The sequence below is a fragment of the Vanessa cardui genome, chromosome 2 (genome assembly GCF_905220365.1).
Source record: "Vanessa cardui chromosome 2, ilVanCard2.1, whole genome shotgun sequence".
Classification (NCBI taxonomy): Eukaryota; Metazoa; Arthropoda; class Insecta; order Lepidoptera; family Nymphalidae; genus Vanessa; species Vanessa cardui.
The window spans coordinates 726976-744149 of NC_061124.1; the positions used below are offsets into that span (position 1 = coordinate 726976).

General features: G+C 35.1%; 2 protein-coding genes and 1 non-coding gene across 4 annotated transcripts; 1 reads left to right on the forward strand and 2 right to left on the reverse strand.

Moving 5' to 3' along the window:
* The first annotated feature begins 760 nt into the window (after positions 1–760).
* On the forward strand, positions 761–3460 carry LOC124538861 (ABC transporter F family member 4-like). The gene is made up of 4 exons (XM_047116098.1): positions 761–2220; positions 2299–2380; positions 2745–2934; positions 3118–3460. The coding sequence occupies exons 1-4, from the start codon at positions 923–925 to the stop codon at positions 3300–3302; spliced, it is 1755 nt and encodes a 584-aa protein (XP_046972054.1). The 5' UTR covers positions 761–922; the 3' UTR covers positions 3303–3460.
* A 111-nt stretch (positions 3461–3571) lies between these two features.
* On the reverse strand, positions 3572–3644 carry Trnav-aac. Its single transcript has one exon. It is a non-coding gene; the product is annotated as a tRNA-Val (tRNA).
* A 1856-nt stretch (positions 3645–5500) lies between these two features.
* On the reverse strand, positions 5501–17173 carry LOC124538066 (raf homolog serine/threonine-protein kinase Raf). Of its 2 annotated transcripts, XM_047115075.1 has the most exons (12): positions 16507–17173; positions 15787–15978; positions 15213–15316; positions 14090–14131; positions 13496–13613; positions 12514–12612; positions 11653–11794; positions 9963–10075; positions 7993–8213; positions 7073–7164; positions 6137–6644; positions 5501–5584 (listed from the first exon to the last, which is right to left on the reverse strand). In XM_047115075.1, exons 1-12 carry the CDS (start codon positions 17083–17085, stop codon positions 5554–5556), a joined length of 2241 nt encoding a protein of 746 aa, XP_046971031.1. In that variant the 5' UTR covers positions 17086–17173; the 3' UTR covers positions 5501–5553. The 2 variants fall into 2 exon arrangements, with proteins under 2 accessions (XP_046971031.1, XP_046971037.1); XM_047115081.1 differs by lacking the exon at positions 14090–14131.
* Position 17174: the final 1 nt, after the last annotated feature.

A 17174-nucleotide genomic window follows, 5' to 3' on the forward strand; every position in this document is an offset into this window, starting at 1 on the left:
CCTCTTTGATTGTTTTTCTTTATGTTAATTGTATTAATTCTGGTATGATAATTTGTATCAATTTTCCAATAGATATTTCCAAACAATTACATAATAGAGAAGATACGATATTTTTATTTTTGTGTTTGTTTTAAAGAACTCCATATAGGATAGACCACAAGTATATTAAAATTCTAAGACACTGTAATTTATTATAAAAAAATCGGTTTCAAAATGTAAATTTTCACTTTTCAAAAAATATAAGGTTATAGTTGTTCTGTCAAAAACCGTTTATTTTAAAATTTTATTGATGTAGATGATGAAATTGGCACAAAAATCATCAACAAAACTTATTTGCGTAGTGTCGATAGTCCGTTTTAAATTTTTACAAAAAAGTATCGCATAGGTCGAGAAAAAATGCATAAGTATGAAAGCCAGCGAGGACATCAGGACAAGTACGATCAGAAGGAGAGTCACAGACGACATATAGTGACGTCCTACGACATAGAGTTCCGTTTTCGCGCGAAAAATTAAATTGACATTTTGAAACCGCATTCTTTGCCCGGGCGTAAATTAGTGTTTTAGATTTGTAATATAGTTGTAGTCTATTCGATATGGAGTTCTTTAAAATAAACACAAAATTAAAAATATCGCATCTTCCCTATTCTTAGTTTAATGGCTTTTACATTTGCCAACAGGGCACTGTGCCTTTTTTCTTTTCCATTTGATATATTCTTTGACAAAGTCATTTTTGACAATTTGAATTTACACTTTAGAACTTAACCTCAAAAGTTTAAGTCAAAACCAAGTCTAGTGGACATACACTGTTTTCATAGCTCACACGTTTTAATAGTTGGTTATTAAAAATTATTCTTCTGAATATTATATATAATTATTTATATAAATACTAATGTAACTTGATAACGTGTTTGTTAACAATAACATGAAATCAAAGTCATTTGAATTACCGAAAAAAGCGACCGAGAAGGTAATAGCAGATAAAACATATGATTTTATACACTATTATAAGCCTGCCTCGGAGAATGTTAAATTAGTTGATAAGCTCAAATCGGATGATGTCGGTAACAATGAAACTACATCTAAGAATAAAACGCACGTCTCCAAACGTGAGCGCTCGCCTAATAAAAAGAAGAAAAAGGTAAAAGACGAGAATGTAAATACTTCAAAAATAAATATAGACGGTAATAGTTTACCGCATAGTTCTAGAAGAGAAGACGATCCCAAAGCCACATCTACCCCTAATGTTAGAGGTAAAAAAGATATTAATGAAAATGTTAAGTCTATAATGAAGAACTCATCACCCACGGATAAATCTTTTGATGCAGCAAAGAATGCCTCTAAAAACAAACCCAAAAAAAGAAACAAGTCAGTGAGCTTTATGTTGGATGACACTGAAACAGTTGCTATTAAGAGATCGAAATCAGAGTTATCAGTAATGGACAGCAAATTAGAGCAGAACAGCAAAACTAACTTTGGTTCAAGCAAAACTAAAAAACCAAAGAAAAAATCTAAAGATGGAAAAGAAAACAAAGTTAATGCAAACAATTTCGAAGTAGAAATTGATGCATCACAAGAAAACACTAAGTCAGATGCAGTTGAAACATGTGACATGAAAGATATCTCAAGTAATGAAAATCAAAATGAAGATAAACTTGAGAGAAAGAAAAACAAAAGACAGAAAAAACCAAAACAAATTGATAATTCTGCTAATCCAGTAACAGTAAATGGAACCCAAGCAGATGAAGCTACAGAAAGAAAAAAGAAAAAGAAGAAACATCAAACTAAACAAATAAAAGATAAAATAGACTCAGATGGTGAGCCAGCATCAAAATCTTCTAAGAAAGATATAAAGCCAGATGTAATAGCACAAGATTTGGAAAATTTAAGTATTGGCGATAATGCACATACATTAACAAACCTCCTTGATGAAATGACAGTTGTAGATAAGAAAAAGAAAAAGCACAAAAAGCCAAAAAAGAATAAGCAACAAAACTCTTCCGACAATGTATCCACTGAAACAGGTGAAACAAAAGCCGTGGAAGAGAAAGAAAAGGTAAAATGGATGAAACGCAAATGGAATAAAGACAGGAAAGGTGGAGTCAATGATGACAAACTCATAACATCAATTGTCGTTGAGAACCTGCCTTTAAAAATAATGTGCAACTATAAAAAGCTGCTCACTGAACATTTCACTACATTTGGTCCAATAAAAGTAGTTGGGTATGTAATATAGTGATATATGTTTATTATTTTATTTATTATTTCTTAACAGATTATTCACATAACTCAAAATTTCAGTATTGCTGAAGTATACTCTATTGAACATCCTGAAGCATTCACTACAACTATAAGCTTTGAGAGTGAAGATGCAGCCAATAAGGTGAGATTATCACTAGTATAATAGCTTCTAAATAATAAAAGTACACAATTCATCCAATTACAGCTAAAAATATCACATATGCATTATTAGACACTGCTTCGTCAACAAATTTATACTTAGTTGAATTTTCTTTCTCATAGTTTATTTTATAGTTTTGTTTATAATTGGAGATTTCGTTATTTTTATAAATATTCGCAAATAAAATAAACATTAGTTACTTATAATATTCAATACCTACTACATATGACAAGTACATATATGAGAATCATTAATGGATAATATTGTTACATACATTAAAGCCGAAAAACTATATGCTTGAGAAATACTTGATTTGTTTTATACCAGAATTTTTTTTTCTAATCAGGCCTTAGATGAAGACAATACACTATTTGAAGGCAACCGCATTCGTGTAAAGCGACCCCTCCCGCCTTCACAAACGACGTTAGTTGTGAGGTCCTATGCAGATTTATCAGAACCAGCGCTCAGCTCAGTCTTCACCAGCGCGGGCCGGATAAGAAACGTCCGTAGATTGGTCAAAGGGAAAAAGTCTATGTGTAAGTTCTATTACTTTATTCATCTAACGTGAAATTATATCTATGTCGTTTTATGCATAAAAAGAAATATGTATCAGAAAGTACTATAATACCATATACACAACTGATTAAACAGTAAGAGTTCTAATTTTAAAAAGTAAAATCAATATAATATACTTAACAAAATATTACTCTAATTTACAGCTACAGCATTTATCGAATTCGATGGTCCAGAAGCAGTGGAACGAGCTATCAAGATGGCGGAAGATGTCAAAATTGGCGGCAAAAAAATATTTGCTGCGAAATTCGAATTACGCAATAAAAACAAAAAGTTGAAGATTGATAAGAAAAATGAAAATGATGGAGGCAGTGATGATTCAAGTGATTAATATATCATGTCGAGAATTACTTCTTAGATCTTGATGATTTACTTATTTTTAATTTTAAAACTACTACTAAATGTAATTTTATACAGCTAAGAAACTATTTTTAGTGAAACATGTTGAAATTACTTAAAGTACATGCGAATACAATATTTTTCTTTACAGTTACAGTTGTTTTATTCATTTCACATATATATTTTTTACACAGCACCTTCTGATTGTTAAGGTTAAAATTAAATAAAGAAAAATAAAGGTTGTCAGATAAAAAAAAGATATGTTTCCGCCCGGGATCGAACCGGGGGCCTTCTGCGTGTTAGGCAGATGTGATAACCGCTACACCACGGAAACGATGATGAGAGTTTCAAATATATTTATAAAGTACTTCAAGTAAATAAATATTGTAATATATAATACATATTATTTTACATTTATTTACTCATTTAACTTACAAGCAGTTGTAGAGATTATAGACCACTTTTAGTTTTCTTTTTTCTATTTGGTGATATCAATAGTTCATTATCATAATTCATAGCAAAAAGCTACTACTGCACCTTTTCTACCTGATAGGAATTATGTTATGTAAACTAAATACATAAAAAATACTTGTGCTTACCTGGATTTGATCTCAGAATCATTGGTTAAGATACACGTCTTCTAAAATCTAACTAATTAGCCGTCATGCTCTACATACAGAGATAATATTGTCTATTGTGTCGTGAGATCTATTTTTATAAAATGAGCGACGGCATATTATATAAAAAATATAAAGCTGTAACCACAACGTATACACCTAGTCCTATATTACGATTCCGATCGAAATGGACAGTGGATCTTATTTTGCTTTTTTCTTTCAAGTCAAGCGATACAGGTTGAAATCCAGTGAAGCACCATCCGTTTTCATCTACCCAATTTGTATTTTTATTTGTCTTTTTCCACAGGAAAAGGTCGTAAAAGTATATTTTGTATGACATTCAGCTGACGGACTGATATACTTATTAAAGAAACATGGATATCACAATTAAGGTGTTTGGGAATAAAACATATTTAAATTGAAACAATAATTTATTGTGTTCTTACAATAATTATGCTTTAAATTTATGTATACACAAGGTTCTTAAACCGACATAAAGCTAAGATAATTACAATAATTTATTTACATTTGATACGATTACGAATAAATTACATTCAGTGTTGATAGTCGCTTTTCGCTAATATTTTACAAATAATACTTTGATTCAGATATTATGCGTACATTTCCTATTGCTATACAATAAAATTAATCTCAACATTCCAGTATCCCTCATACAACCACAACCAGCGCTGTCTTGTGTGACAATATTCAGTCCCAGTGCATTTCCGTTTCCTTTTACAGTATAACCCCGACTAACCCGACTAAGCGGATAATAGTCTCTTCGATATCTTCGACTGGACTTATTACATCAGAGCAAATGAGGCATACATCAGAAGATAAGTTAAAAACAAAAACAAACTTATTATTTATAAAAACAACACTTAAGTATCAATTAATTAATTTCATGTAACCGACTACATCGGGGTTGTACTGTAAAACAAAACAACTGCGCGTTACCGACAATATTAAATATATCAATTACATACATGAGACGTTATGAAAAAATATATAAAATTTAAGATATTTAGTTCACAATTATAATTAGCTGAACATACTTATCGATAAATGAATGACATTTCGACTATTGTAACTTGGGAAGGCACTAATCGTCTCGTAGTTTAAATCGAAGTTACCTTGACATACTCATTAATAACTCTTAGTCTATAGACAAAAACGATTTGTTCAGCGGCCTCGAACCCACTCATTACAGTAAGCAGTCGTTTAAGCGTCCATGTTAGCCATACGTTAATAATTGCTCGTTTAATATTTACAATTTTACAATCTACACGTATGGGTCAGTACAGTCGTGATCACGTTCGTAGTACCTACGTTATAAGGCTTCGATCTAAAGACACGGAACTTGTGACTAGCCACTCGAATCCATTCGCATTCGCTAGACCCACCATCCCCTCCCATCCGATGGCCCGAGCCACATCCACAGTCGAAGTCGAAGTTTCAAGTGATTAGCGACGCTTCAAAGATATCTTTATACATTCAATTTTGTTTCATATGATACATATAAACAAGCAACGGATGAGATCTCGGTGTGTATAAATATTGTATAAATAAATAATATAAATGAATGCGTTGAGATCGTGTGCGCGGCGCGGGGCGGGCGGCGCGGCTCTAGGCGTGGCGCTGGTTAGGCACTGGGATGCTGCGGACAAGATAACATTAGAAAATACAAATTTTTACGACTTATTTAACTTTATATAAAGTTGTATTGGATTATAAAATTCATTTATATATATTATTATTAATAGAGCTACTTCTAGTAATAAAATTATTATTGTATTTTCTAACAGTTACTAAATCTTAATTTAGAAATTATGGCCACGAATCTATTAGTAGAATGATACTAATTGATACATTCCAAGAGCAAAATAGGTCATAGTTAAATAACTTATTTTTTCAAAAAGTAGTTTTATTAAAATTATGTATTTGGATAGATGCAATCGTCACATAGGAAAGGGAAATGTTATCATATTCAAAATATAAATTTGGCCAGTTGTTGACTGCTATAGGCCGAGCTAGGATATGCATTGCGAAGGAATCGATCGATCGCTTGTCTGTAGGATGTTGAAAGAAAAGCGATGCATCAATGATCAGTCGTAAGTATGACTGCAAGTAATGTAGTGAAACCCCGATCTGAATAATGAAAGAAATCCGAACTGTATATATCGAATTAAATCGAGACCGGGATATTTACCCGTAAAAGGCAGGGAAGCTCGTGTCCGTGTTGAACTGGAAGTTGACGGGCGTCTTGGGCGAGGCGCAGCTGTAGCTGAGGTAGTCGTCGGAGGCGTGCAGCTGGCGGTTGAGGCTCGGCTCGGAGGCGCTGCGCGTGATCTTGGGCATGGCGCGCAGCATGGACTCCAGCGACGCCAGGATCTGCCGGAACAGCGGCCGCTGCTCGCGGTCGAACTTGATGCAGTCCTCGAAGAGCCGCTTGAGCGCCTGCGGGGCGTCCTGGCGCAGCCGCCGCGCGTCCGGCCGCAGCAGGCCGCGCCCCACCGACCACAGGATCTGGTCCTTGTTGTTGAGGTGCGAGTACGGCAGCTCGCCGGCCATCAGCTCGAACAGCACGATGCCGTACGCGTACACGTCGGAGCGGAACGTGTACGGCACGGGCTCGTCCATGCGGATCACCTCGGGCGCCATCCACAGGATGGAGCCGGTGGGCTGCTGCCACTGCACGCCGCCCAGCGTCGACGAGTCTGCGGGCGGGAGGGACCTTTCACTTTTCGTTTAATCGTTCATCGCTGTCGGTCCTTCAATTCTGACAGCATCACTGCTTTGGGCTTTTCTATTTTGCACTGAACTCTTTACAAAACTAACTATCTGTTCTACTAAGTCAACAGCGATTACCAACTGTCCAGCGAAAAATCACGAAGAAAGTTATCTTGAGCTTTCTTGATTAATTTGTGTTTTTAAATTAACCCGGTTCATGCTTGTGTAGGAAAATATCAGGAAGAAAACTGCACGTGTCGAATTAAACTTTGCCATTCGTGCATCCATAAGTCCACAACAAACAAGTTAGGTATCTTCTCTTTGACAGACAAACTAGGAATCAGCAACAAAATGTCTACTTCTACAATTTTACTTATAATAAAATATTTATTTAAAAAAAATCTATTTTCCTCACCTGACCACCGTACTTTGGCTGTGGCTAGACCGAAGTCTCCGATTTTAACCGACCAGTCATCTCTTAAGAATATATTGTTTGATTTCAGGTCCCTGGAAGCATATTAAAACCATATTTGATATCGGGTGAAAGTGCACTTAGTTGGATAAGAGCATCAAGATTGACTTGAAAAGCAACATTTGAAATTAATAGGCTATTTGATGCGAAAAATAAATTGTGAATTATTGCAATCAGTGTATATTATGAGTTTAAAAATAGTTATTTACTAACGAAAGTTGAAAATAATACTCAATTTATTCAAAAATGCTTTTTAAATATGGAATTTTTAATATATTTTTTGGCAAATATTTACTAGAAATAAAAAACACAACTTTTACTGGGTTTCTTAACTTCTACTAAATAATATAAAATGGATTTTAAAAATCAGTCAAATAGCCTATTATATTTAATCGACTGAGCTGAAAGTTTCAAGAGCACTTATTCTTGGTGTTTGTGATAAATATATAAACACATTGTTTATATCATCCGGGTGTAAGCTACTTTTACTATTAAGGCTGGACTCTTAACAACAGATGTAAGTTTGAGCAAAACGAACACTTATAGTAAGACACAAATTAGATGTAGCATCGGAAAATGCAATGGAATGAAAATAAAACCGATTACTGCCGATTTACACGACCAATAGAAATACGCTATTCGTCGCTATAGATTCACACGTCAGAGAAAGCAAGTGCATGTAAATCGACGCGTCAAATTGACGAATATATTGGGTCACATGATATTACAAGTTATTACGTTTGTGCAAAGATCATATTCGCGTAAGAAATAAATATTGATAATTTGGGATAGCGTACACAATTCGGATGTGATCGGTTTTACGAATTTTGCCGATGCTACATCTAAGTTGTGTCGTAGTATACCTGTGTATGATGTTCTTGGCGTGCAGGTAGTCCATGCCCTGCGCGGTCTGGCGCGCCACGTCGATGAGGTGCAGCATGGGCAGCGGCGTCTCCAGCACGTGCAGGTGCTGGTACAGCGACGAGCCCTCGCACCACTGCGTCACGATGGCCAGCGACGGCTTCGACACGCAGCCCATGAACAGCAGGATGTTGCAGTGCCGCGTCTTGCGGAGCACCGCCACCTGCGAGCACACACACACACACACTCTTACCGACACGACTTGCATTCATTACCAAGATGTGCTCGATACATTTCAGAAACACTTATCATATTATCCCTGCGCGCACCCTCACTCTTACCGACACGTCTTGCATTCGATGCCAAGATGTACTCGATACATTTCAGAAACACTTATCATATTATCCCTGCGCGCACCCTCACTCTTACCGACACGTCTACAGCCAACGAATGCAGCCAAGTTGTGCTCGATATATTTCAGACACACTTATCATATTATCCCTGCGCGCACCCTCACTCTTACCGTCACGTCTTGCATTCATTACCAAGCTGTGCTCGATATATTTCAGACACACTTATCATATTATCCCTGCGCGCACCCTCACTCTTACCGTCACGTCTTGCATTCATTACCAAGCTGTGCTCGATATATTTCAGACACACTTATCATATTATCCCTGCGCGCACCCTCACTCTTACCGTCACGTCTTGCATTCATTACCAAGCTGTGCTCGATATATTTCAGACACACTTATCATATTATCCCTGCGCGCACCCTCACTCTTACCGACACGTCTTGCATTCATTACCAAGCTGTGCTCGATATATTTCAGACACACTTATCATATTATCCCTGCGCGCACCCTCACTCTTACCGTCACGTCTTGCATTCATTACCAAGCTGTGCTCGATATATTTCAGACACACTTATCATATTATCCCTGCGCGCACCCTCACTCTTACCGTCACGTCTTGCATTCATTACCAAGCTGTGCTCGATATATTTCAGACACACTTATCATATTATCCCTGCGCGCACCCTCACTCTTACCGTCACGTCTTGCATTCATTACCAAGCTGTGCTCGATATATTTCAGACACACTTATCATATTATCCCTGCGCGCACCCTCACTCTTACCGTCACGTCTTGCATTCATTACCAAGCTGTGCTCGATATATTTCAGACACACTTATCATATTATCCCTGCGCGCACCCTCACTCTTACCGTCACGTCTTGCATTCATTACCAAGCTGTGCTCGATATATTTCAGACACACTTATCATATTATCCCTGCGCGCACCCTCACTCTTACCGACACGACTTGCATTCATTACCAACATGTTTTACTTGGTGGTAGGCCTTTGTGCAAGCCCGTCTGGGTAGGTACCACACACTCATCAGTTATTCTACCGCCAAATAACAATACTCGGTATTGTTGTGTTCCGGTCTGAAGGGTGAGTGAGCCAGTGTAACTACAGGCACAAGGGACATAACATCTTAGTTTCCAAGGTTGGTGGCGCATTGACGATTTAAGGAATACTTAATATTTCTTACAGCGTCAATGTCTATGGGCGATGGTGACCACTTACCATCAGGTGGCCCATATGCTCGTCCGCCAACCGATACCATAAAAAAAAAAATGTGCTCGATATATATATCAAAAACACTCGTCGTATCCTTCACTGTCGAGACACATAAGCATGTTGGATGCTGTTACATAGGTACATATACCTACGTATTGATATATAGTTTAGGCGTGGCTGCGACCACCGATATATATTGTGACAGTCGTCGAATAAAGGCAGTGCGTTGTTAGCTAGCGATCGTTTCATTTGACCGTACCCTATCTTGCGTATCTAACAGATGCTTATGTGTCTCGGATGTATTTCATTTAATAGTTACTCGTTAATCGGCAAAGTGACTATCGAAGGTTTATATTATGTTAATGTAATGAAGTAAAGTGCGGTACCTCGTTCTTGAAGGCTTGCAGCTGCGCCGGCGTGGGCGTCTTCACGTTGAGCGTCTTGACCGCGACCGGCCCGTGCCAGTGCGCCTTGTACACCGTTCCGAAGCTGCCCGACCCTGGGGGGACACGTCGCGTTAATTTTATCGCTCCCTGGATACATTCCACTTAATAATTTCAACTTTGAAGTTAATCTTCAACTCATCAAGTAAATTTCTCTCTGATAGAGCTTGCAGATTCATTCCGATGCACACTAATAGTAACTAAACGTGGAGGACGTTCAATCACTACTAGGCAGGGTTGCCAATGCCTATTCACCTAATTCCTCAAAAATCTTAGCGAATTTCCCCAAATTCCCCATACAGAAATAAAGGAAAAAAAATATGTTTTTGTAGTTCAGTTCAGACTATAGTAAAATTATTAATTCGAGTCAGTAAAATGACATTTCCAGTGTTGCAGGTTTTTAATCTCAAATAAATAGTGATATGATAGAATCACGACTATAATTTTGGGAATTTCGACTAAAGCACTATTACTAATTCCAGTCAGTAAAATAACAAGTGCAACTGTCACTGATACTGTTCGGCAATCAATAGACATAGTCATGCTTACATACATATTGTATTAAATAATACGATTTTAGAAATATGGACCTTACCAGCGTATTAAAATTTCTCACTACAACATTATTGAATATACCGATTCAGAATCGGAGTCGGAATCAATAACAACCGTAATGAATAAAAACGTATAAAATTACTTGTATTTTCCTGACCTTTTAGTGTTAATTCCTCTGAACCTCTTCATACATTTTTTCTCAGCTTTGTAATAATATTGTAGTGAGAAATTTTAATACACTGGTAAGGTCCATATTTCTAAAATCGTATTATTTAATACGGTATGTATTAATTTACAATAAAAAAAAACGCTTTGATACCTAATAAAATAAAGCATGACTAAATGTCGAAGTCTATTGATTGCCGAACATCACTATTGTAGCAGGTAACCCTTTTTTGTATCAGTGACAGTAGCACTTGTCATTTTACTGACTCGAATTAAAAATCGTACTATAGTCGTGGTTAATGTCTATATATAATGTGTTTTTGTTACTATGCTAACTTATTAGTCGATTATTATCGACTACAATTCAATTTTTATACTAACTAAAAGACAGGTAAACAATCAATTACCGATCATTTTGGTATAAAACGAATAAGTATAAATTCCCCTCATTTTTCCCACATACGACAATCACCCACATTAATACCCGATCGACTTACGATTCCCCGCAATTTGGGGAATTCCCCACACATTGGCAATGCTGCTACTAGGGTGCATCAGTATGAGTAAGCAACGCTAGTGTGCGCGAGACGACAAGTAACGACAGCACAAAAATACAAATAATACGATATTTTCTTAAGCGTATTTTCTCTATAAATAAATAAATAAATAATATGGGACAACATCACATACATTACTCTGATCCCAATGTAAGTAGCTAAAGCACTTGTGTTATGGAAAATCAGAAGTAACGACGGTACCACAAACACCCAGACCCAAGACAACATAGAAAATTAATGAATTCTCTACATCGACTCGGCCGGGAATCGAACCCGGAACCTCGGAGTGGCGTACCCATGAAAACCGGTGTACACACCACACGACCACGGAGGTCGTCGTTCCCTGAGGCACGTACCGATGCGCGCGCCGATGAGGATCTCGTCGGCGTGTATGACCCAGTCGTCGTAGCTCTCGCGCGGCGACAGCGCGTGCTTCCACGACTCGTCGGCCGAGCGCGCGCGCGCCCGCCGCGGCCGCAGCGTGCCCGTCGGCGACGCCTGCGCACACGCACACACACACTCCACTCTAACACTCATAACAACCGCTTTACTCTCAATACTAAAACTCAAACTCAAATAACTTTATTCAATATCTTCTATATTGAATAAAGTTATTTATTACATTACACTTTCTTATTGATGGTCAATTGAAACACTACCACCGGTTCGGAAAAGAAAATACCCTGACCTGAGAAGAACCGGCGAAAGAAACTCAGCGGGGTTTTTTTTTTTTTTTATTTGTCTCATATATTATTTAAACAATTTAATATGAGATGAAATAGCCAGGAGGCGATCGTAATACTATAAATATATATCAAAGATTATATATCTTTGTCTAATAAAATACCTCAACTGATGACGTCCGTCTTTTACATATCTAAATCGGTTTTTTTACAACACACTATTTATTAAGAACATTAAGAAAGGTCCTCACGTAGTCGTTCATTAAACGGATAAATAAAATCAATTAATTGTCCGATTACACTAACAATTAATTATAACCTAGACTCACTTAATGTTATTCATCTGTTTTGAGGACGACTGGGATCTTTAATATACAAGAATCCAAATACGTATGGACACTGTATGCCTTAGAAATAATACAGCTTTCTACCAGTATTTTTTTTTAGAATTGAGTCATTATTTCCAGATATCACTCTGTATATACAAGTAAACAAATTTTACCTCTTAACAATATTAGTGTAGGTAATCCTAACCTGAGTGCTCTGACTTTGTTGCTGATCGCCCTTGTCTTTGTCTTCTTTGTTACTTCGACTCGACGTCAGGTAATTGGTTGACTGCGGCGAGTTGTTACACTGGAAACGATATTATTCAATATTTATTAAACCAGAAACCGGCTAATGATAATTCAGTTGGAAATGCTCCTTATAAGACGTCACCTTGACCCTAAAAAGTTTAAATCTCTTTTAACACCATAAATAGGCTATTTGACTGGTTTTTAAAATCCATTTTATATTATTTAGTAGAGGTTAAGGAACCCAGTAAAAGTTGATTTTTTTTATTTCTAGTACATATTTGCCGAAAACTATTTATTACTACTATTAACTATATATTTAAAAAAATCCATATTTAAATAACGCGCGAAAATGCTACTTGAACAATATGGCGCTGCAATGGGGTCGGTGACGTCACTTTACTGTATTTTAATCTGTGGTACATATAGTAGAAAAGCAAAGTTTACAAGAAAGTGACTTCATCATAAGCCTGGCCAATGTCACATGACACAAAACGCTCCTGCGTTTTGTGTCATGTGACAAACGTATGAAATAATGCATTTTTATTTATTGATTTTTGAATAAATTAAGTATTATTTTCAAGTTTCGTCAGTAAATAACCATTTGTAAACTCATAATATACAATGATTACAATGATTACAATAATTCTAATTTATTTTTCGCATTGTCAAATAGCCTATTCAGCATTAACCAAGGACTCTTAGATGTTATATCTCTTGTGTATAATTACACAGAGCCATTAACTGTTTAATCTTCTACGCAGCTACACAAAGTGATTGTGAAAAGAATAAATAACAAACGTGTGATATAGCCAGATGACTGCGGAAGGACGAAACATCAATAAAAGTAGTTAGTTTATCAATATTGAAATCATAAATTACTTAATACTCACACTATATTTATTATTTCATTTGAATATTCAAAGTATACTTTAATATATTACCTGATTCTGTTTCCTCTGGTGCTCGGCGAGGGTCATGGGCCGTTGCACCATGTTGATGCAAACGTTAGGTGCTGAATTCGATCGGTCCTGCTGATTGAGAGACCGAGGATGTTGTTGCCTAAAATAAAATAACACATTAGTATATATTAAACTATTTTCTCGTGCACATTGTGTTGTTAATCATATGAAACATAATTGAATCATAATAAAATAATACAAACAGCACTATAACACATATATACATGTTAGAATGAAGGGAAATTATGTTTAAATACATAGAAACCACAGCAAATAGATTAGTTTGTATAAAATGAAATATGTGTGATATTTAAACAACAAAGTTATTTCTGATAAAAAAAAACAGTAAACTGTAAAATAAGATGGATATAAATTCAATACAAAAAGGTAGTGGTTTGGGTCCGAAACATTGAAAAACGAAACAAAAAATATTTAAAAATGCGCCACTTTGCACACGTGACAGAAGTGAAACCTTTTTGCGTCTCAAAAGTTGCGTTTAAATTTTAATATTATCGCTCTCAAATAAGTTCCACTTCGAAAAAAAAACATTGAAATGTTGATGGAGTCAATATTCACCAGTTAACATCAAACTCCATCTTCTTAGCCGGGGAGGCAGACCTGAACATGTACAATATATACATTTAACTATAGTTAAAAAAAATATCTAAACTAATCTTGTTTTTTTATTCTTAAATTTGTTTTAAAAAACTATTGAAAATATATTTTGGAAATACAAGATAGAAATTTAGTTAAACTTAAGATAAAAAAAATTATTGCAATATTTGTTGTCAATAAATGTAAATATGCTTTCTAAATGAGTGACAACAATTGAACATTACTGTGCGTAAACTGGGATAACTAAGCAGATTCCAGGTGGATGCTCTACACATAATTTTTATTTGTTACAATTGCAAGCAACTGCTGCCGGTAAGAAACTGCCCTAATTTTAACATTACGCATTGCTTTTAACAAGCGTAACTAGTTACACTATCATTGGTGACAAAATTAGCTACTATATATCAACATCACAGACTAATTTTACATAATCTTGTTAAATAATGTTTCTATAGTTCCTGTAGAAGCCTACTTGCATAACTTTTGGCATACATAAAATACTAATATATCAAATAATTGTATAATTAATTTAATTAACTTTAAAGTAAATTAAGCTTGTTTTGTTTATAGGCTTTCAAGTACTCATCAGATCAATAAGTACATTGTACAGTTATAGTTGGTACTTGGGAGATTCTTTGTATAGGACTCATAATAAACATATTTGTCATTACATTTACTCAATATCACTGGAGAATATAGAAAACTTCAATTTTATATTCATTATCATTATGAAAAAATGCATTTTCAATGTTGTCAAAGTTTTTTTTAATACTTATGCCTGAAAATCATTACTTTATAAAGCTCATAAAAATGTAGCCTTGCTTAAAGTTAATTATAATTTATTTTCTTTCTTTTAAAACAATTGATGAATCAAAATTCGATTTTTAATACCTACATGTAGTAGAACCTTAATATGTAATACAATTTTATTCATTGATTTTGCGTAAGTTGTATGTTTAGCTCACGCAAAATCAATAAATAATAAATTAGAATAAAATTTTGATTATATCTATAATTAGAAAATTTGATACTTGTTTCATAGTTGACTTTAAATAGCAATATCTTAGATAATTGTAATACTAACTTATTTTGGTGATAGCTAAAATGTGAAGGTAGGTAGAGGATGCCCGCCTGTGTCTCAGGATTTTTGGCAAGCAGTGCTGCATAATATGTGTCAGTCATCCGGACCTGGAGAATATTTATATTTCATTAGTGAACAATTATTTTACATTAAAACTATTTTGTGTTTAGATCCTAATACAAACAAAAATTTAGATAATTTTAGTATTGTACTGAATTTCATAAGTGAACTTCAGTGTTATATAAAATTTATTGCAATTTAAAATAAGAACTTAATACAAATTCTTACAGACAGAAAGATAACAAATTTTCATAACAAAAGTGATGAATTATATTTTGAATAACATTAGAACTACTATAAAATTAACATTCCACTACTTTATCTTAATTTGTATTTCATAATTGTTTCTATTTCAATTTCTCTTTGCCAATTGACCAATTTTGATCATTTTCTTATGTGTAAAACACATTTCAATTCTATACCATCAATTTTCCAATATTTCATTTTAATCATATATAAAACAGATATATTTTAAACAGCTAATATTCTTATAGATTAGGTAGTAATGAGCACTAACCTGATGGCAAATACTTGGCACTTTATCTGCACATCTCTGATGAAATTTGAAATTGCACTGAGAGCAATAGAAACCATTGAAGAGCAGCCTCCGACAGCATTCACAGAATGCCAATGTGAAAAATGTTTTACGGGTGAACTGATGTGACATGTGAGACATTATCGGCAGTTTGTCTAGAATTCTAACTGTCACCTGCAATTTTAAATTAGCCTTAGAATAAACTATGAAGATTACCTATTTTAATATTACTTATCTTTTACAATTTTATTAAAAGACCAACCCAGATTTACAATGTTTTATTTATTAATATATAAAATTATGATATAAATATAATTTATTCAATATAGCACTCAGGATTTATTTAGTATTCTATTTTTTTTATAGGATTTTTAGTTCCCCTACATCAACAAAACAAATCTTATATCTTAATAATATAAGTACAGCTATTCAAAATAAATCAAGTGAAATGAGAGTAAACTTTTTATTTTATCTTGAACAGGACTGAATTCACTGACATGCATGCAGTGAAGTATTTGTGTCTTTGATATCAACAAAAATATGAAAAGGCAATCTCCCAATTCAACAAATACATATTACATTAAATTTAAAGAAACTTATGACTTAAAAAGTATATTTTAAGCTGTCTAGAGTTATGTGAGCACTTTATTACCTTTATTGGTTCACTATTACTACAATGCAAATGAAAATGAAATCACTGACCTCTTCAGCATCGATCATCGTAATGTCGATGTCCCATGGTATACCTTCATTATTGCCTGTCCTAACCACTTCGCAAATTTCACAAGTTAAATTACGGAGTTTAAGCGCCTTCATCAGCGCCTCTCGCAGCGTCACCCCCTCTTTGACCTGCACGCTCGTACGTTGCTGGTTCGGCAGGTGAGCCCTAAGGAACACCTTAGGCTGCCGCGTGAGTGTGTCGTACTTCTTCGAGTCATCTTGCCAAGAATATTCTTCGCTTCGGTCCGGCGAATCACTTTGTAATAGTTCACGCAATGTCTGTTCTCTAAGTTCTAAATTATGCAACTTCGCAGTCAACTCCTGGTATTCCGAAAGATACAGTGAAGGCGGATGCTGTAAACCAGCGAACCTTGCATTTAAAGCGTCAATGTTTTCACGGGTCACATTTATAATACTTTGAATGTTTCTAATTTCATATGTCGGATCCGCTACGTCGTCACTGTCTGTGGATGTCGACATATTATCACTGTTGAGAGATAATGCAGGTATATTTCCATTAATTTTTCTTGAACAATTTTCTTTCTCTCTAGTAACTGCCATTTCTTTTCTTTTTATTTTTTCTTAATTTTCTCCGCGCACACTCGCGCAGGATAGATAGATGTTGTTTGTTGCCATTCTTTGATCAAAAA

Excerpts from the sequence above, each read along its gene's own strand:
- LOC124538066 (XM_047115075.1), bottom strand. The coding sequence starts at position 17,085 with ATGGCAGTTACTAGAGAGAAAGAAAATTGTTCAAGAAAAATTAATGGA. Across the intron at positions 8,214-9,962 it reads TGCAAGCCTTCAAGAACGAG|GTGGCGGTGCTCCGCAAGAC; the intron begins GTACCGCACTTT and ends GTGTGCTCGCAG. Across the intron at positions 5,585-6,136 it reads AGCTTCCCTGCCTTTTACGG|CATCCCAGTGCCTAACCAGC; the intron begins GTAAATATCCCG and ends TCTTGTCCGCAG.
- LOC124538861 (XM_047116098.1), top strand. The coding sequence starts at position 923 with ATGAAATCAAAGTCATTTGAATTACCGAAAAAAGCGACCGAGAAGGTA. Across the intron at positions 2,221-2,298 it reads GGTCCAATAAAAGTAGTTGG|TATTGCTGAAGTATACTCTA; the intron begins GTATGTAATATA and ends TCAAAATTTCAG. Across the intron at positions 2,935-3,117 it reads CAAAGGGAAAAAGTCTATGT|CTACAGCATTTATCGAATTC; the intron begins GTAAGTTCTATT and ends TCTAATTTACAG.